General features: G+C 51.7%; 1 protein-coding gene across 5 annotated transcripts in view; it reads right to left on the bottom strand.

Moving 5' to 3' along the window:
- Nucleotides 1-14570, bottom strand: part of EPB41L4B (erythrocyte membrane protein band 4.1 like 4B) — a 124555-nt gene extending 109985 nt beyond the window's left edge. For all 5 annotated transcript variants that reach the window (XM_044265176.1, XM_044265179.1, XM_044265177.1 and 2 more), the window contains exon 1: nucleotides 14265-14570. In XM_044265176.1, coding sequence (XP_044121111.1) covers nucleotides 14265-14570 — 306 coding nt within the window. The remainder of the gene's footprint in view (nucleotides 1-14264) is intronic.
- Nucleotides 14571-20441: the final 5871 nt, after the last annotated feature.

Genomic DNA, 20441 nt, shown 5'->3' with positions numbered 1-20441 from the left:
CATGCTGACCATGGGCTACCACGGCCAGGCTGAAGGTGTTCGTTCTCCTTTTTATGAGGGACAGCAGGTGTGCAGGGCGCCCCGCAGAGCTTCTAAGGAGGGTCGACAGTTTTAACCACTTCATCCTCCCCACACTGGGCCTTGAACACACTAGATGATCCTGAATTTTTGTTGCGGTTTTTCACAAAGAAATGAGATAACACAGGTCTTGTCAGTCAAGGCACTGCAGCTCTCTGGACAAGTCACACGCGTGGAAGAGCTCGTCCCCTGACGTGAGTTGGTAAGATACAGGGCGGGTTCCAATCAGGTACACACCATTCTCTTTCTTTTAGAAGACAGCATGTAATTTTTTCATTTTTTTCTTCAGGGGTCTCAGAGGAACGATCCACCTCAGCTTCTAGGGCAAAGCAACAGACTTTTGGACTTCCAAGCAAAATAAATCTCACAGAGAACCCTGATGATGTACCCTGAACAAATACTTTCGACCTTGGCCTCCCTGCTCTCCCATTACAATATCCCGGCGTCCGGACCTCCCTGTCTCAGCTTTCACCCTGGAGAACCCCGTGGGACCTGCCGCCGCCAGCTTGCGGGAATGAATGGGGGCCGGTTCCAGCCCAGTCAGAGCCCCACCCTGGACTCTGACCGGCCACCCTCGCGGCCATCGTCACAACGCGATGTCACTCAGTACACACGACGACCGACTGAGTAGGCGGCTTGGACCTCGGGGCCTCGGGTCCGGCAGGCAGGAGCAGTAAAAGGACTACGGCCCGTGAAACGCTGTGTATCAGGCTGCCAGCGTGCTCTGCAGGTTAATAACTAACCCTCATAAGCCTTTTACAGTTTCCTGGGTCTTTCCTGGATGAAGCCCACGTCCATTTCATGGCCAGGCCAGAGGGCAGGCAGTGTTTCTGCAGGGCCCGGGGAGAACAGGGGCTGGCGTTCAGGAGAGGTAGAGGAGTCTCAGAGAAGCCGAGAGGCCTGCTGACTGTCAGTCGGCCATGGAGAGGGGAAGCAGCCGGGAGGGCTGCGTGCAGGCAACCGCTCTTATTACACACTAATTACTGCTCATTTGCCACAGGTGAGCAGCAGCAGGCTACAAGGAGCAGCAGTGAAGGTTCCAACGCACACAGGGAAGACCTGCCATCCCAGAACGCAGCTCTGGGCCATGTGGCTTCCAAGGGCTCCATTAGGGGCATAACCCAGTGGTTCCCGCTGCCCCACCATCTGCCCTGTCTCCCTTCTCGGAAGAGTTCATTGATTCTGCTCCCTAAGATGTCTGCTGCTACCTCCGGCCAGGAGATGGGAAGGGCTCACTGGGCACCTCCCAGAAAATGGAAGGGTTCCCAAATAGGAGTGACCTAGAGAAAGGAAGAATCCAAGGTCAAGGGAGACATTCAAAACCAGTGTCAAGAGAAGTACCGGGTGGCTCAGTCGGTTAAGCATCCGACGCAATTCTGGCTTAGGACATGATCTCAGGGTCATGAAATTGAGCCCTATATCGGGGCTGCATGCCCTACTTAGGATTCTCTCTTCCTCTTCTGCCTCTCCCTCCCCCCCACTCTCAAAAAAAAAAAAAAAAAAAAGAAGTAAAGGAGCTAATGACGAAAGAGGGTGTTAAATACAGAAAAAAAAGAAAAGACGTTCTTTCATCAAATATACTGGAAACTTTCCAGAGATGAGGAATTTGGACCTTTTTGAAGAAGAAACATAGAAACATCCTATGAAAAATAGAGGATGCGTGGGGTCACTGGCAGGGCTTGAGCAAGGAGTAGGAATCTTGAATGGATAATTTCAAGCCTCAGTGCTTTTGCATATGCTGATCTGGCCACCAGGAAGGCTGTTCTCCCATTTGTCTTCAGAGCCCAACTCTCTCTCTGGGATTTTCTGGTTGCTCATTTGTCCCACTCAGTCCCCTTACCTTAGACCTTTTTTTGAGCTTAAAGTTCTCTATGGCACTCTTCACATCAGGTGTAATAACTTGTCTCCACCCAAGCTTCTTCGGGACAAAGAGCCTTCTTATGGTTCTGTGTGCCCAAAGTCAGATGCGTCAAATAATGCCAGTTCTCTATACCAAGAGCACTTGAGGGTAACCAAATATTGAGGATGCCATCGACAAAATCCAGAAAGTGAGAGACTACTATAGGACAAACCGGCAAATAAATGACCCCCAAAAAGGCGGGGGGGAGGTGAAAACTCTAGATTGAGACCTTTAAATTGTTGGGTAGGGAAAATGGAGAGATGTCGGTCAAAATAACACAAACTTTCAGTTAGAAGACGAACAAGTTCTGGGAATCTCACATACAGCAATGGTGACTATAGTTAATTATAATGTACAATATGCTCGAAATTTGCTAAAAGTGGATCTCAGAAACTCACTAAGATACACATGACTATAACTGGTGAAGCAACAGTCATGTCCATTAGCTCGATGCACAGTAACAGCTTTTACTATTTATACCTCTATCAAATCACCAAGCTTTACACTCCAAACGTATACGATTTTTATTTGCCAATTATACCTCAACAAGCTAGGGAAAAAATATTTTGAAAACAATTTTTAAAAAGCTCTAGATAAAATATCAACCAAATGCAATGAAAGGACCTTGCTGACAGCCAAACAGGACAATCTGAACACTGACTAAATATCTTCCGATAACCATTTTCTAGGTGTTTTACTGGTATAGTGGATCTATTTATAAACATAACCCTAGTCTTTTAGAGATGTACACTGAAGTGCAAGTTTGAAATTACATGTTTGGAGTTTGTTTTAAAACCATCAGGAAAGGGGGCGCCTGGGTAGCTCAGTCGGGTAAGTGTCTGCCTTTGGCTCTGGTCATGATCCCAGGGTCCTGGGATCAAGTCCCATGTTGGGCTCCCTGCTGAGCAGGGAGCCTGCTTCTCCCTCTCCCTCTGCTGCTCCCCCTGCTGTGCTATCTCTCTGTTAAATAAAATCTTTAAAAAAAAAAATCACTGGGAAGGGACGAGGTGAGGATACAGATGGCCATTAGCATGGCTATCTTGATAGATGAAGCCTGATGATGGGTACTTGGGGTTCATTATGTGGTTCATACATGGGGTTCTCTCTACCTCTGCATATGCTTAGAAATTTCGATAATAAAAACTGAAAAAAATAGGCAGCACTGAAGTGCAATCTACAGATACCTACAATTCCTCACCAAAACCCACCAGCGGCAACTGACTCTAAAATTCCCGCATAGCAAAACTGAAGTCGAAACATTAATTCCCCACTTAGGAAGGAAAGGCCTGTGTGGGAACTCAGAGAGAAGTGTTCTCACTTCCATGAAGGTTACCTCAGAAGAAGGCGACACATGGGAGACAATCTCATAAAGACTAGCAGGGAAAGAGCTGAACACAACAGGAGAAACAGGATGACTAAAAAAAAAAACGGGCAAAAATCACAGAACAGAGTCTTCGAAGAGGAAATATGGTTATGGTTCACAAACACAAGCAGACACACTCAACCTCATTACTGACTGAACAGTGAAGACCACAGTGACTTTCCTCGAACTCCCACTAGACTAATAAAAGAAAACAAAAAAAGCTGCACAGTGCCAAGTGTGGAAGAATGGATTCACAGATGCTTTTATATGCTGCTGGGACTCTGGGAAAATGATTTCGCGTGATCTTACAAGGCCCTGTGCACTGCCCTCCCAGCCAGTCCACTCCTGACTGAATACCCAGGAGAGACGTTTGCTTGCATATATGCACCAGGAGACTCATTCCAGAAGGTTCAAAGCAGCATTTTTTCCCAACAGCCCCAAACTGGAAACATCCCCAAGGTCCACCAGCAAAGGACAGATTTCAGGAGATTCATGCAAAGGAATTCTAGAGGAATAACAACTAGGGTGAGCTCATCAATATGGACAAATCTCATAAACATGGTATTGAAAAAAATCGATTTTTATAAAGTTTACAAGCACACAAAACAATATATCATGTGGATAAACATACAGATGCAGTAAACCTATAACGTAGAAAAGGAAAGGACGAGAGACATTATATCAGGGGAGTGGAAGGGCAGGAAGTGTGGTCAGGAGGAGCATCGGGGCTTTAACTGCATTGGTGAGGTCTTTGTATTATTTGGTTTGTTTGTTTTTAAAGATTTTATTTACTTATTTGAGAAAGAGCAAGAGAGAGCACGAGCAGGGGGAGGCACAGAGGGAGAGGGAGAAGCAAACTCACCACTAAGCAAGGTGGGAGTTGGGGGTGAGGCTTAATCCAGATGCTTAATCCTGATGTCTTTGTTTTTTCGGTGGTGGGTACACAGGCGTTCATGGTATTATTTTTCTTTAAACTATTCGTGGTACACTCTCTTGTATTTATATTTGCAGCTCCAAAAATTGGAAGACTGACAACCTGCCCACATGGAGTAATTCAGACAAAAGAGTGTCGGGGGGGAGACAAAGAGCAGATAGCCTGGGACGATGAAGAGCACAGAGCAGAAGAGTCTCAGGGGAGAGAACGCCAGAATGGAACCATGAGCGGAGGGCTGGGGACATCTGAGTCTCCGATGGCAGTACCACTAATGAACAGGCAGGACTGAGCTAGGAAGGCCTAGACCTGCACAGAAGTCCATAACCCGGATGATGGGTAAACGAGATGCAGGGCCGGCCTGCACTGGACTACTACTCAGCCTGAAAAAGGAAGGGCACTCTGACACATGCTACGGCTCGGATGACCCTTGTCATCCCAGATGCTATGCTGGGAGAGCAGTCAGGCGCAAAGGGAGAAATCCTGCATAACTCCATTTATAGAAGATAACTGGAGTAGTCAGATTCGTAGAGACAGGAAGTAGAGGGGTGGCTGCCGGGGGTGCAGGGAGGGGACGGACCATTATCCTTTAACGGGCACAGAGTTCCAGCGTGGAGAGATGACTGGAGATGAATGGTGGTGACAGCCGCACAGCTATGTCAATGCACTCTGTGCCACCGAACTGGATGTTTAAAAATGGTTAAAACGGTAAATTTTATGTTACTTACACTATATCACAATTAAAAAAAAAAAAACAAAAAAACGTAATTCAAAGTGGTTGTCGCTGACCAAGCATGGAGGTGGGCGAAAGGAAAAGCACTATCACACCGACCTCAACCTGCCTGAGCTGAGGTCAGGTACGACAGGGACAACAACAAATAGAAAAGAAACGGGCATGGAGGAGACACGACAGGGCTGAGGGACGCCGGCGCCGCAGGCCCCTATGGAACCAGGCAGTCCACGTCCCCCAAGCTGGGCTGGCAGCAGGGACAGTCCTGCATTCGAGACCGAGCTCGGTGCTGGGAAACAAGGAAGCTCCAGATGATCTCACAGGGGGCAGAGCACCTTGGGGACTGTGCCTTCTAGTCCTTAGCTTCCACAAGGAAACGCTGGGCACTCAGCCAGCTATGACTTTAGGGGAAAGACCCGGAGAAATGACAGACAGGACCTGGGGCCATAGATGCTGAAAGGCAAAGACAGCAGGTTTTCCTGCATGAAATTCTGACCTGTCAAATCACAAAGGCGCTCCCAGGAACACACGTTTCAAGCCAGGGAGGCCGAGTGTGCCCAGCATGGCTGGCGGAAGAGCACTAGAAAACGAGTCAGAAATTCTAGATGCGGGGCGCCTGGGTGGCTCAGTGGGTTAAAGCCTCTGCCTTCGGCTCAGGTCATGATCCCAGGGTCCTGGGATCGAGCCCCACATCGGGCTCTCTGCTCAGCGGGGAACCTGCTTCCTCCTCTCTCTGCCTGCATCTCTGCCTACTTGTGATCTCTGTCTGTCAAATAAATGAATAAAATCTTTAAAAAAAAAATTTTTTTTTAAAAGAAATCCTAGATGCAATTGAGACTCTACCACACTCATTACCTGAGTGGCCCAAGGCCACATGCTAGCTGAGACCACGTGTAAACAGGATAATAATACCTTCCCGCACAGCAGCAATTAGGCGAGTGACACAGATTCTGCAAGCCTAAGGGGTAGGGTTGCCTATCAGAGAAGATACCAGGTGCTTTGCATATCAGCCGTCAACCCCAAGACAGGGAGAGACAAGTATTAATCACGTCACATCACACACACACAGACTGCAGGGAGAATGCAGTCTGGAGTCGTCACAGAAGAGGGCACCAAATGATGAGGGGTTTGTCACGAAGGCTGGGATGGGAGAAAAAAAATTGACACCGGGTTTATGCACACGTATATGAAAGCACAGGGACAGAAGCTGGGCGCAGGATGGGAATATGCAGAATGCTTTTCTGGGTGAAAAGTTCAGTGTTGTTCTATGAAGCACTTTTTCAAGATGTAGGCTACTTCTGACCTCAGTGTTGAAAATTTACGGCTACTTCTGACCTCAGTGTTGAAAATTTACGGCCATCAAACCAGACTGTCCTCTGGGCGGAAGTGTCTTCAATGAGCATGCCTGAAAGCTGCAACTCGGGGAGCACCTGGCTGGCTTGGGCGGAGAGTGTATGACTCTTGTTGGTCTTGGGGTCGTGAGTTCAAGCTCCACACTTGGGGTAGAGGTTACTTAAATAAATAAATATTTTTTAAAAAAATTTAAAAAGCATTTAATCTGATTTCTGGAAACCCCAACTGGCTTGTAAAGGAGGCTCAGAGGTCCCCATCCACCTCAGGAGCCCTGGGACAGTCTCAGAACCCACCCCCAGCAAGGCCTGCTCCTGCTGTCAGACTTTCCAGACCTTGAATCTCTCCTCACAGTCTGAGCTTCCAGCTGGAGTCTACCTTCACTATCTATGTGACGTGGCCAAGTGTTAGAACCTGTCTCCTGAGCCCTGATTCCCCCCTCTACAAATCAGGGATAACAGCCATTACACCATCCAAGTTTTCGTGAGAATTCAACAAGCCAATCCCTTAAGCACTTAGCACAGACCAGGCACACAGCAAATGCTCAGTAAGCCTCAGCTCTGATTAGCTAAAGACACACATCTGTGCTTTCAAGGTTCCTCACTCGCTCCTTTAAGATTTAGGGACTCAGCCAGAGCTCTACAATCCTCCTCTACTCCAAGGAGCCCAGAGCCCAGGAAATGGGGTTTTCTGGCTCCAACCTCCACGCATTTACACCTGCTGTTTCCTCTGCCTTGACACCTTCTGACCAAATCTGCATGAACTCCCTCCTGTGCATCCTCTGGGACAACCTGATGTCACTTTGGGTATCAAACCATCGCCAGCCCCACTCCACAGATCGGCTGCTCACCCTCCGCCCTCCTTCAGGTGGAGCTACCAGTTACGTATTCACCCGGTTTCCCCTTTGAGATCAGAATGATCTCATCCCTCATGGATCCCTCCCAACGCTCCGCGCAGTGTAAGTGCTCAAGGAGCCCTTGCTGACTGTTTACTACGGGTACACAGACACATTCTGGGAAACGATGAAAAATAAACCAGAAATAAAAATCGAGCAGGACTAGGGAGATCAACCCTACTCTAGAGAGAAGCCAGAGGCTGCAGAAGGAGACTGGGGGCATCAGGGCAGAGGGGGCACACCTGGGACGCTGCAAGCTTCCCGCCCATCTCTGCCAGATTGGCTCCTGCTGGTAGCTGAGCACCGGCATCCCTAGCCGGTGAGAGGACAGTGACCACCCAAAGCAGGTGTTCAGAACACAAGCCCCCAGACGTGAGAGAATTCTGCGGCTCCATCAGCAGGGCCTCAAACCTGGCAGAAAGCAGAGCTGATGGTGGAGTGAGGCTCTCCAAGGATGGGGAGGCTGCTTCTCACTCAGGCAGGGCAGTACATAGGTGGACAGCTCAGAGGGCAACCAGCCCTGGGGGCTCCCACCCCGGCTGAGGGTCCCTGGGAAGATAAAGGGGGGCCAAGAACCTCTACCCTCTAGGGACACAAACTCAGGGCCCGTGATCCCTATTCAATAGTGCCGAAGAGGTGGACTTTCAATCAACCCACGCAAATTCATCATTTTGAGTACATATTTATACCTAAATACAAAAAGAAAAAAAAACTACAGATGGATATACACCACAGTTTTAACTGGTTATCGCTGATGAAATTTTAGATGTTTCCACTTCTCTGCGTTCTCTGCATTTATTTTCTAGTCTTTCTGCTTTAAGCGTGTTCTAATGTGAAATGAAAGTAGGGGCCGAAGACACACACCAATATGAAAAAAAAGGAAAATTTAAAAAATCCAGCAAGATGAATCTGCCTGCCCCCAGCTGCACAGGTCAGAGAAGGTCACCCGAGTGCCCACAGAATGAGGTGCCCGCTGAAGGGAGAGCTCCAGGCAGAGTGGAGGAGGGCGGGCGCAGGGACCCAGGCAGTGGGCAAGGAGGAACACCTGTTTTGAGGACAAATTGTGGATGGAGGATTTCTGTGGTTACTGAGTGGATTTTTTTTAAGTCCCTAGGCAAGAATTTAAGGGAAAGTACCCCCCCAACCCCTACTGAGACACATACATACACACACGCGCGCGCTGACCTTTTGCTATTTCAAAATTAAACAGACCTGTGCCTTCATCCCTGAGGTGCACTAGGGACAGAATTCAGTGAGATTATGCACGTGAAAGTGCTTAGAAAGTTAATATTTGTTCGGTCCTGGACCAGCGTAGGGTCACGTTACTGGCACGGGAAACACTAACAGATGCCCCCCTCCCCCATATTAACACTGACAGTCCAGCAAGTGTGAAACTACAGTGTGACAGAGGTCACGTCTGTATCCCACTTGGGAAGGATGTTCACCTCTCCTCTTCTCTGAATGCCCCCGCTCCCACTAGCCCTCCTTTAACAAAGTTATTTTTGCAAATACATAAACTGAGACCCAGGTAGGGGTCTGAGGTACCCCATGGCCTCATTCACAGGCTGACACTGGGGGTCAGCACAGGAGGACCACCTTGAGCCAACACCTTCCCTCAGGGGCAGGAAAAAGTAAGCCACCCAGAGGCCCAGGATGAGGCAAAGTGTCACAGAAGTCAGAACCTTGGGAGAGGGTGGAAATGAGGAGCTGCCTTCCTCCATTTTCTGGGGTGTCCTCAAGGGTCCTCCATTTCACCTACACCTGAGGGTGAAGACCTCCCCGCCTCCACACCAGACCCCATGAGGCCTCTGCCCTCCCCTCCACCCACACTCAACGGACTCCCCCTGCCCACCACTCTGCCCGGTCCTGCAGGCCAGGCAGGCCCTTGTCAGCCCTCACCGGGGACAACTGCCCCAGCCTCACTCCACCGGGACAAAAATGGGCTCCCTAAAGCTCAGGGCTGACACGGCCAACCCCCCGGCTCAGAGATGACCATGGCGCTAGTGTGCCTACAGTAGTTTTTTGGTTTTTTTGTTTTTCTTTTTAAAGATTTTATTTATTTATTTGACAGAGAGAGACACAGTGAGAGAGGGAACGTAAGAAGGGGGAGCAGGAGAGGGAGAAGCAGGCTCCCTGCTCAGCAGGGAGCCTGATGTGGGGCTCGACCCCAGGACCCTGGGATCATGACCTGAGCTAAAGGTAGACGCTTAACGACTGAGCCACCCAGGTGCCCCCCACAGTAGTTCTTAACGCACAGCACGGCTGCCCTCTGCTCCCCGTTCTACCGCCGGTGCTTTTCACGGGGTGTGAAGGGACCCTGGCCACCAGAATCGCCTGGGATAGTTGCGAGAAGTCCAGCTTCCTGAACCACTCAGTCAGAAATGCTGGGGGTGAACCCTGGGAATTTTAACTGCAGAGAAAAAGAAAGTACACTGCAGTTAGGGAACCATTTTGCTGGGGTTTCCCATTGTTGGGGAAAATGGGTCCTCCTCCCAATAGCCCACCCCCTTTCCACAGTCTGGGTCAGGACTAGGGGGGGCGGTCTTTCTACCACTGATCCTACACTCACCTCCAAAGCTAGGCACTCGGGGTTCGCATAGTAACCCATTCCGACTCTTCATTGAGTGACTAAAGGGAAGTCAAAGTTAGTCTCCATGCACAGGCCTCGGTTTCCCATATGCACAAAGGATGGGGTGTGTGTTGTCTAGGGTCCCTTTCAACTCCGAAATAAGGCATACGATCTTTATGTTCTATCACGTGGACTCCGCTGTATCAGAGATTCTAGCTCTAAAACTGTAATAATTTTGCATCTAAGGTGGGGGGTGGGGTGGGGATATCCTTTCTGCATCTAAAGTGAAACAGGTCTGCTAAGCCTCTACCTTCCGCTGAGGTCTTGATGTCAGGTCCTGGGACTGGCCCCACACCTGACTCCCTGCTCAGCCAAGAGTCTGCATCTCCCTCCGCCTGCCTCCCTCCGCCCCCGACCCCCGTGCTCGCTCTCGCCTCCTCTCACATACATAAATAAAGTCTTAGGAAAAAAAAAAAATAGAGTGAAACTTTCAAAAAAGCATCTCTCACATCCCATACAACTTCTGATTTCCACAAAGAGATATTTAGCCTTCCTGCCGCAGCTTTTTGGGGTTTTTCAGGTCCATCACTAGACATGCTTCCAAACCCTTTCCATAGTCCAGAGAGGAGGTGTGGGAGGTCAAAAGCGACCAGGGGCCTGCTGTGTGCTGAAGCTTTGTACGCTGTTCACATAATCCTGCCCACATCCTCATTTGAAAGACCAGGAAATCGATGCTCAGAGGGCCTGAGCAGCCCAAGGTTGCAGCGCTGGCCCAGCAAGACTTCAGCTCGGCTCTTCCAAAGCTCTCCCTGCTCGCACCCACCACAGCGAGTGGATGCTGAGTTCCAGATTCGGAGAAAGCGACCACGCCAATCGCACCCCTCCAGACCCAAGAGCCGTGCCCTCCAGAGGCATGGCGGGAGTGCTAACAGCCAGTCGCAAACGCATCCTCACAGCTTTCCACCCAGAGCTGCTGGAAGACTGTGCACGCAGGGGAGGGGGAGACGGGGCTGAGCAACAGCCGCACGAGCAAAAGCAGCAAAAGCGATGCCAGGGATTTAGTCAACAGAGAGCTAATATGAGTCAACAGCGGGTGCCGCTGCCAAGCACACTAATGGGATCTTCAGCTGCATTAATAGAAGGCAAGTGTCTGGGGCAGGCCGAGGGAGTCCTGCCCCACGCGGACCAGACCACACCTGAGGGCCGAGCAGGGCCAGGCAGCTCTTAGGAGAGGGAGGCAGCGCCTTCCCAAGCAGGGCCAGGTTTTCTGACGAAGAGTGGCTCAGGGTGCCTCTCTGGGCTGCAGGGCAAGCCAGGGACTCCCCTGGAAGCGAGGTTTGCACAGCAAGCCCGTTTCAGGCTGCACAGTATAGAGGGATTTTTTTTTTTTTTAAAGACCCTTTTGTTCACACTTTATCAAAGGTTGAGTAACCTCGGTGAAGGTTAAAAACAGGCAGGCATGCTAGGGGGTGCAGCCCAGACAAGGGGGTTTGGAGGCCCTGTTGGGGGACTGCTGGAAAGGATCACAGGTGCTTCTTCCTTTATTACAAATATATAACCACAGGCCACGGATTAGCCCAGGAGTGGACTTGACATAAGGAGTATTCTAAAAATGCACAAGGGACGCAGATTTGAGGTCCTACCACTGCAAGAGTCAAAGTCTCTGGGAAGCCCCCGTAACCTGCCCATCCCCCAGCACCCTGTCTGGGTGAGCTGGTCCCCACCCGGTCGCATCACAGAGCACCACTTAGAATAAAACGTCGTGTTTCCACCTGTGTTTCCCGGGAGCCTCTGGGCCACCCCTCGTTCGCCTTTGCACACAGCACCGTGCGTGGCCCAGCGTGGTCACACCAAAGGCGCTTCTGGGGTCAAGTCAACTGCAGAATCTGTGTCCAGATCAGGACGAATCAAAGGGCTGATGACAATGCATCACCCCTGTTCCAGTGCAGAGCAAAGGAATCCTTGAAGCTAACATCACCACTGGGTCTCAATGACAAAGGAGCCATAGTCAGCCTGGCAAGTGCACTGGGTGCCCATGGAAGTGACAGGGGGACAGAAAATCCAGCTTAGGGTATGGCAGCCAACGGTGAATCCTATCTGTGTGAGAGGGAGCAGGGCAACACCAGGGCCCAGGAAGCGGTGAAAACCAGGAAAGCAGAAGAGGGGGACCATGACAAGTGGGGCTACATGCCCAACAAGACAGCATAAAACGTGAGCCTGGGGAAATGCGTCTTAGGAAGGAGCACGCAGGTGATGGATCCATCCACAAATTCACTGGGAGCCTGCTGCTAACCTCGTACTGGGGGAATTAATTACAGCAGCTAAAACTCTGATCTGGGAAGACTAGCGCAGGAGATTGTGTGATGCAGTTCTAATATCTAATAAATCTTTAAATCGATGAGCCGTGCCCACTGGTGGTTTTTCTTGATCATTCCTCCCTGAGGGCTCACATGACAAAAGCCTGCATTTTGTCTTTGGACAGGTGGCTATACATAGGCGTGCGTCTGTATAAATAATATTTGGGGTTCGCTCTGTCACGTCTTAAAAGCATCAAGAAATCTGCCACCATTAAGAAAACCCAGGGAAACCTTTTGTCAAGCAACCTCTCCTAAGGCGGAGAAACCTTTCCGGATGTAAAATATCCCCCCTCCCCCACACTCAGTGTGGGCCCCATCCCAACCTGTTCGCTGGGGTACCTGTCTGGGTTGACCCACCACGTATGCATTTGGCTCAGTCTGCATTTTTCATCTGAGAAACCCCAATTAAGCCTGTCGCACAAACCTGACAGAAGCAATACATTTTATAAACGAATCATCCCTGGAGAACAGACAAGAAAATCCTCTAGGAGCTCCGTCAAAGTTCTCAGGGAAAAGCATTCCTCTCCCCGATCCGAGATGCAAAAGACGCCACATCCTCTCCACACACCAGCTGCCGGGCTCTCCAATCCTCCAGGCTCCTGGGGCCTCCCCTCCCAGCTGAAGACGAGCTGGAGAGCTGGAGAGCCTCAGTCGTGGGGAGGAGTAACATTTTAATGCTATTTTAAAGACAACAGCTCTAAGCACAGGAACATTGGCTCCTTTTCCCTGAATAAAAAGGCCCCGCAAGGGTATTATCATAACAAAACGATATTCTATGGAGAGCACTAGGAGGCACAAAAATAAAATTGCCATAAATTGAAACTGTCTCAAAATTACACCTAAGGCTGCATTAAAGTCCAGGCCAAGCAGCATCGGATTTTCCCATCTAAAAGCCATACAGGCTCCTAGTTCCCTCCTACTTTCCTTGGGAAGCCTAAAGAATTTCCCACACCCGGGAAGGCCTACATGTTTCCTTTGGAAGTCTGGGTATGTTCTTTTTTCCGCGTGAACCCCTCGGAATGATCGGTGACATTCATCTAAAAGCTCCACCGGCGCTGTGTCCTCAGTCACACCCAAAGATTCCCAAAGGCACCGTCTGCCGCAGCGCCGGGTGCCCAGTAGGCGCCCATTAATGTGCGGATTTGATTTGATCACATCTGGCCCCTTCGGGCTAGAAAGCTGGACGCCCTGGCGGGGACAACAGCGCCAGCCTAGCTCACTGCTGGAGGGGGGCGGGGTGCAACCACCTGTGGGCGGGTGGCCCCGCACCCGGCGCCACCGCCCGGGGGGGGGGAGGGTTCCTCGGCCACCCCACGCACTTTGCCCGGGGTGCTGGTGAGGGGCAGTCCCGCACACCAGGCCCAGTGGACGTCCTAGAGCCGACTCCCAGCGCCCCAGCAAAGGGCTCCGCCGGTCCAAAGTTGGCCGGATCCAAGAGTCGACTATAGAGTTAGCTCCCAAGTCCCCCAAATCCCTGCGAAGCGGAGGGCTGATAAGGGCTCTGCGACCAGGATGGGGCAGGGGTGGGGGACATCGAGGGGGTCGGGAGAGAAATGGTCCCCTAGATTCCCTCCCAAACTTGGGGCACCTGCTGGGCAGCAGGGGAGGGGGCTTCTCCTCCCTGCCGTCTCGACAAGGCCTGGTGGCGACTTTGTGGGGGCAAGCAGGCCACCGCGGGGCAGTCTCGCATTGCTTTGAGATTTTTCTAACCAATACCCCAGCACCAAAAAGGCCCCCCTGGAACCTGGGGGACGGAAGGGGAACACTGGTCACCCGCGCCAGGGGGCGGGGACTCGGGAAGAGGGGACGGGGTGAGCGGGGGAGGGAGTGAGGCCCTAGGGACGAGGTGGGAGCCGGAGAAGGCGCGACCCAGCAGCGCAATGTCCCAAGACGGGGACACGGGGACACCGAAAGGGCTCCAGAAGAGACCGGGACGGAGTGGCTCGAGAGGGAAGCAGGGAGAGGGAGTGCTCGCAGGAGAAGGGGGAAGGGATTCCCGGAGAGGTGCAGGAGGGGAACCCAGAGAGGAACACTGGGGGAGGGGAGCTGTCCGAAGGGGTGCCAGTGCCCCGGACCCGGCCCGTCACTCACCGGCAGGTCCACGCTCACTTCGGTCCCGTCGAGCAGGAAGACGCGGCAGTACAGGGTGGCCTTGGCAGCGCCGGCGGCGGAGATGTGCACGGCCGCGCCGCCGGTGAGCAGGGGCCCGCCACCGGCCGGGAACACGCTGCCCCCCGGCGCGGCGGGCAGCGTCGAGGAGGCGGCGGCAGCGGCCGGGCCCCCCCGCGGCCCCCCGTCGCGCTCGTCCCCCAGCCCCGCGGCCCCGCGCCCCGCCGCGCCCCGCGCGTAGCGCTGCATGGAGCGGCGGCCAAAGGTCCGGCGCAGGAACCGCAGCATCCTGGCTGGGGGCGCCCCCTGCCTCCGCCCCCTGCCCCCCCGCCGCTGCGCCGCCGCCTGGGAGCGCCCCGCGACGCCGTCAGTGCCCGCGGCCGCCTGCGCCGCCTCCCAACGCCTGCGGCCCGGGGCTCGCTCCCGCCGAGGCCGAGGCCGCGCTCCGGCTGCCTGCGGGGCGCGCCGGCCCGGCCAGCGCCGGCCGCGAGTGGCCGCGGGCGGGAGGGCGCGCTCGGGGCGGCCCCGGAGCCGTCCCGCCGCCGCCGCCGCCGCGCGCTCTCCCGGGCCGGCGGCCCGAGCTTGCTACTGAGGGGCCGCTCCCGACGGCCGGCCGCGGGCGGCCCCGGAGCTGCGGGGGGCGCTGGGCGCGGGCTGCGGGCTGCTCCCGCGCCGCGCGCCGGCCGAGGGCCAGCCGAGCAGGGCGCCTGCGTGCTCCCGGCGCGCTCGCTCCCACTCGCCGCGCCGCGCCCGGGGCCGGAGGAGGCCCCGCCGAGCGCTGGCTCCTGAGGCGCCTTTTCCTGCGCCCGCAGCCCCCGCCTCCCACCTGGGAGGCTGCACCTCCAGCCGCCGCCGCCGCCGCCGGGACTGCAGCACGCCCTCCTCCCTCGGGGCTGCGCCGGGTAATTGCAAACCGGGGCTGTGCTGCCCCCTGCCGGCCCGAGCGCCCCCTGCTGCTGTAGGTGTGCTCACGTGTGTACACGTAGGTGAGCACACACGTGTTTCCGGCTCCCTGAGCCCCGCAGCCCTGCAGCCGCCCGAGGGTCTCCCCTTGCCTAGTGAGGAAACCGGGGCTGCCTGCCCTGCGGGAAGCCTTGTCCCGGAGGCCCGAGAGGGAGGGAGAGATTAGCGTTCAGGGAAGGACCAACTGAGCCCTCAGTTTCCCCTTTTGGAAAAGGCAAGGGGAACACTAGGTGATCTACAGTGTCCCTGATAAATTAAGTTCTGTCCGTTTAAGATCTCAGAGCTGGAAGGGCTCTTTAGGCCCTTCCAGTCCAATGGACTCCTTCCAAGTAAGGAAACTGAGGCTGGGCATGGAGTGGGGAGTACTTTTCCAACCGAGTCCACAAGAAAAGTAAATACCTTCTCTCAAGAAGCTTGTGTCCAGTATTGATGCAGAGGTCTGCACAAATAACTAGTCATAACTGGAAAGGCCGGTTTAGGTCAGAGGCAGAGAGAAGTATTTATAAACAATGCCCCTCAGGTATAGGAGTTCAAGCTCTGCTTGGGGGAGAATGGATCGTCCAGTGTTGCTGGAAAGAATGTTGGGGAAGACCAGGTTGAAAGGAGGGCAGACCTCTCCAGAACAATAACACTGCCATTTTTAAAAAAATATTTATTTATTTATTTTTGTGTGCCTGACACTGTGCTAAGTAAGCCCTTTGCATTCATCATCCCACTTAATCCTGGGAATAACTTGGTTCTACAGCCGGTCTTAGCCCCATTGTACAGAGGAGGGAATTGAAGCTTAGGGTGCTTAAGAGACGTGCTCCAGATTTCACGGTTTACAGGGGCTCATTTACAGGACTCCTAACCACTGCCAGACTGAGGCATGCGGCAGGACTGGCAAACAGTGAAGGTTCCTGAGAGGTCTGGAAGGAGGCAGTGGCCACAGCAAAAGGGACAGAAAAAGAGGGAGGGATGAATTCAGGCAGCATTCTGGAAATGGACATTGATTGAGGATCAGATGATGTCTTAGGTCATTTCATGGGTGATATTTTCATTAATCCTGGCTCCAGCCCTTCCGTGCAGTTCTGTTTAACCCTGTGTCTTGGCTAGAGTTTGGGGCTTAGAGGGGTAAGATCCTTGCCTGAGGTCTCAGAGCTCCTGGCCAGCAACCGCCAGTGCCTTGACTGTTCGGTAGTGTTCTCTGTACGTTCTCTAGGGCTCTACCACGTGACACTGTCCTGTGAGGGGGCATCTGCAAACAGCCTTCAGATACGTACTCCGCTCCCCTTCCCCCAAGACTCCACTTAATAGAATACCATCAGCAAGCTGGTGTTCAGAAGTAGCCCCGTGTGCTTACTGGTTTCTAAGGACAGCTCATTTCCCGCTGGGTAGCCCAGAAGTACTATAGTAGACTGAGTAATGGCCCCCCAAAGATGTCCACATCCTGATCCCCTTTACAGATATAAGTAAATTAAGGAGTTTGAGGTTGGGAGATGATCTTGGACGAACCAGGTAGGCCAAATCTAATTGCAAGGGTCCTTACAAAAGGGAGGCAGGAAGGTCAGCATTAGAATGATGTGACATTGGCAGCAGAAGTCAAAGTGATGGGTCCAAGGGCCAAGGAATGCAGGCAGCTGCTGGAAGCTGGAAAAGGTAAGGACCAAATAATCTAGATATTCCAGAAGAAATGCAGTCTTTGATTTTAGCTTGTAAAAATCCATCTCAAACTCTGGCTTCCTGAATTTTACAAGAGTACATCTGTACTATTTCAAGACACTAGGTTCACGGTAATTTATTTCAGCAGCAATAGGAAACAAATACAGGGGCAATATCACGTCCTAGCAGATCTGTTGCATTTACAGTTTTCAAAGCCACGCCTCCATAGGGAGCGTCCTTCAGGTTGTGATTATTGGTTCTCCTTGTCTCCCACCGGACACCAGCTTCTGGAAGGACACGGCTTTTTCTTACTCATTGTATACCCACCTAGCACCTAGATTGCTGTCTGGTAAGTAGTGGGTGCTCAAACAAACAAAGAAACAAAACCATTTGTTGAATGAATTCAGGATCTCATTTCATCGTTCTATCGCCCTATGGCGGCGTAGGAATTGCTCTTGCCTTTTAGAGATGGGGAGAATGAACACCAGAGTACAGCCTGAACTCACATTCCCGCCTCCCGACTGCAGATCCCACGTGCCACCTGCTACCGACAGCACTGCGTCATTGAGAATTCCGTGGGGCTGCCATGTGGCTGTAGGGTTACCCCCATCTCCTTTGTATCAGCGCTGTCACCCACTGGATCTCATTCAGTCCTTGTCAGTAGAGTGATTCAAGCACTCTTTTCTCTATCACACTGAGCAGAAACAGAGGCTCAGGCCTTCCTTTGATTAAATTCCATGTCACTCAAGTTTCAACCTGAGAATGTCAACATTTGACGAGGCAGTTTGCATTTTGTCTGCTCACGGTGCTACGGATCTCAAAATAGCGATAGCTCTTGCTTCATCTTTGCCTTTTGGACCTAGAAGTCTCTGTCCCTGTTAGCTGAGCCCTTCCAAAATGTTCATTGCCATTTCTCAGCCCTCCTCTGTGTTCAGCACGAACAGGCTGGAACTGCACATGTATCCTGTTTGCCAACATATCAGTCTTTGAGGAGCCCTTCTGTCCTCAGATCATTATGTAGAAGCCCCCGTGTTTTCCCTTGCATTTCTGTCTAGAACCATATCGGGCTGAAGTTCCCCAGAAACGGTGGACACTCAATGCCAGGTCCTTTCCTTGGTTATCACTAGTAGCTTGACTTCCTCAGTTTCCTGGGCAGTATTGGGAGTCTGGTCTCTAGAGTCACCTCCTTGCCTTGTCCTCATTAAAAGTCAGCTCCCACTTCTTCACCCACCTCCTCAGGTCCACGAGAACTCCCCACAGTCCTTGCTGTCGCTACTCCACACACCCCGAGTCATCTGCAAACCTTGGAGAGTTCCTCGTGCACTCCCTCCCTCCAGAGTAGTTTCACATGTTAATTAAACAGCCCTTAGCCCTGTCTCTAAGGAACTCCTTTCACAAATGTGCCATTTATCCCTATCCTTTGTTTCCTGGCTCCTTTCCTAGACTCAATAAAATTGTGCCCTCATTCCATCAGACTCTTTTCTTCATAGAACAAGATTACACTCCAGTATATGTTCCTATTGACTCCCCTGTAAAGTTTTCCCTCCATAGGCATTCATTGAGACCTTACTAGGTAACACAAAGCCTTCCCTACCCTTTCTAGTGTTTGGTAAATGCTTCATCTTTCTGGTATTGTTCCATACTAATGATGGCTAGCATTAATTACAGACTGTGTCGTGGGCAGCTGCTGTGGTTTCTGCCAACCTACACCTGGCTGGTTTGGGTTACTTTGCAAATTACTCTACCTGCACTCAGAGTCCTAATGGTCTAGGTGAAGCTGACCCCATCCCCTGCCTCAGGTTCGGCACCTGATCAGGCTTGGCTAATCAGAGCACTGCATTTCCCAGACGCCTGTTACTGGCTCAGAAATGGGCAGTGACCTAAGGCAGGACAATGGAGGCCAGTCTGGGACCTCTTGTTGAGATTGTTGGGAACCAGCAGTGTTATGCCTAGACAAGCTTGCTGTTTGCCGTGGGCCCACCTTGACACCACATGGGGAAACCCTGAGGATGATAACCATGCAAAAAAAAAGCAGAGCCAAGAGATGGAGAGACATCAATTTCTAGTGTCTATTTGATTTTTGACAACCTGGATCCAGCCATGCCTGAAGCTACCCCTGGAATTTATAATTTAAGTTGTGACTCAGATTAGAATGATGATTTTCCAGATCCCAGATCTTTCCTTTTCTTTATTTGCTCTCTTTCCAATGTATAAGCATTGTTTTGTTGGTTTTGTCTTGTTTTGTTTTTATTCATTTGAGAGAGATACAGAGACAGAGAAGGCACAAGCAGGGGGAGAGGCAGAGGGAGAGGGAGAAGCAGACACCCCGCTGAGCTGGGAGTCTGACATGGAGCTCCATCCCAGGACCTGGAGATCATGACTTGAACCAAAGGCAGACGCTTAACCATCTGAGCCACCCAGGCCCCCCATAAGCATTGTTTTGAATAGACATTCACTTTGTTCATACTTTAAAGGACTCATCTTCAAGCAAATAATTAGCAAGGCAATGCTTATCACTGAATTGTTAAGAAATTCATGGCAAGGTGCGCCTGGGTGGCTCAGTGGGTTAAGCCTCTGCCTTTGGCTTGGGTCATGATCTCAGGGTCCCGGGATCGAGCCCAGCATCGGGCTCTCTGCTTGGTGGGAAGCCTTCTTCCATCCCCCCTCTGCCTACTTGTGATCTCTCTCTCTGTCAAATACATAAATAAAAACCTTTTTTTTAAAAAATAAATGGTGAGTTAACAAATCATCTAAATTTTTAGATATAGGAACGGCAATGACAAAAGGACTCAGTGACTCCAACTGAGTGTCTAACTCATATTTTTAGCCAATCCTTTCCCTGCTCCGGATCATATTCCCAACTTCCTCCTCAACATTGAATCCCTAGATCTCCATTCCAAATATCTACTATCCAGCCCTCTGTCTAGACTCAAAACATAACATCTGGAGAGAAATCAGAGTGTCCCTCACTTGCTTGACACCAACCCTAGCGTGGGTTTCCTGTCCCTAGAGGCTATGCATCCCGCTTTGGGGAAACTCCGTGGCTCTGATGTGACAGTCCTAATATTCCGACCACAGATGCGTATAGCAGGAAGGGGACATTTTTATAGAGTCTGTCCACTCTGCTGCTTTTCGGTTTTTCCCCCCAATATTATCCCTCTTCCTGGACATTCCTAAGGAGTTTGCCTTTCCCTCACTCAGGAGCACACATCACCCCTACCCCATCACCAGCAGCTGGGTTCCTCTGCCTAGACCCTGCTCCTCTCCTGCTGGGAGAGTGTACTTTGAAATAATGACCCCTTTTGCTAGGTCCCAGACTGCTGGCATTAACCTTTCCATGCCCAGCCAAGGCACAAGATGATAGCTCTGATCCTCTTTGCCATCAGGTTAAAAAGAGAGAAAGAAAAAGAAAACCCATCTTTTGTCAAGTCAGTTCAAACCAAGCTAAGTTGTTTGTGGAAAGCCCTTGGCAGCTGGGTTGCTGGTAGAAGCAGCTGTTTTTGAAATCCTGCTACAGCTTGGAACACAGTGTGGAAGCAGTATTCCAGTAAGCGA

The sequence above is a fragment of the Neovison vison genome, chromosome 9, assembly GCF_020171115.1.
Source record: "Neovison vison isolate M4711 chromosome 9, ASM_NN_V1, whole genome shotgun sequence".
Taxonomy (NCBI): Eukaryota; Metazoa; Chordata; class Mammalia; order Carnivora; family Mustelidae; genus Neogale; species Neogale vison.
This window is presented reverse-complemented; position numbering and strand designations above follow the sequence as displayed.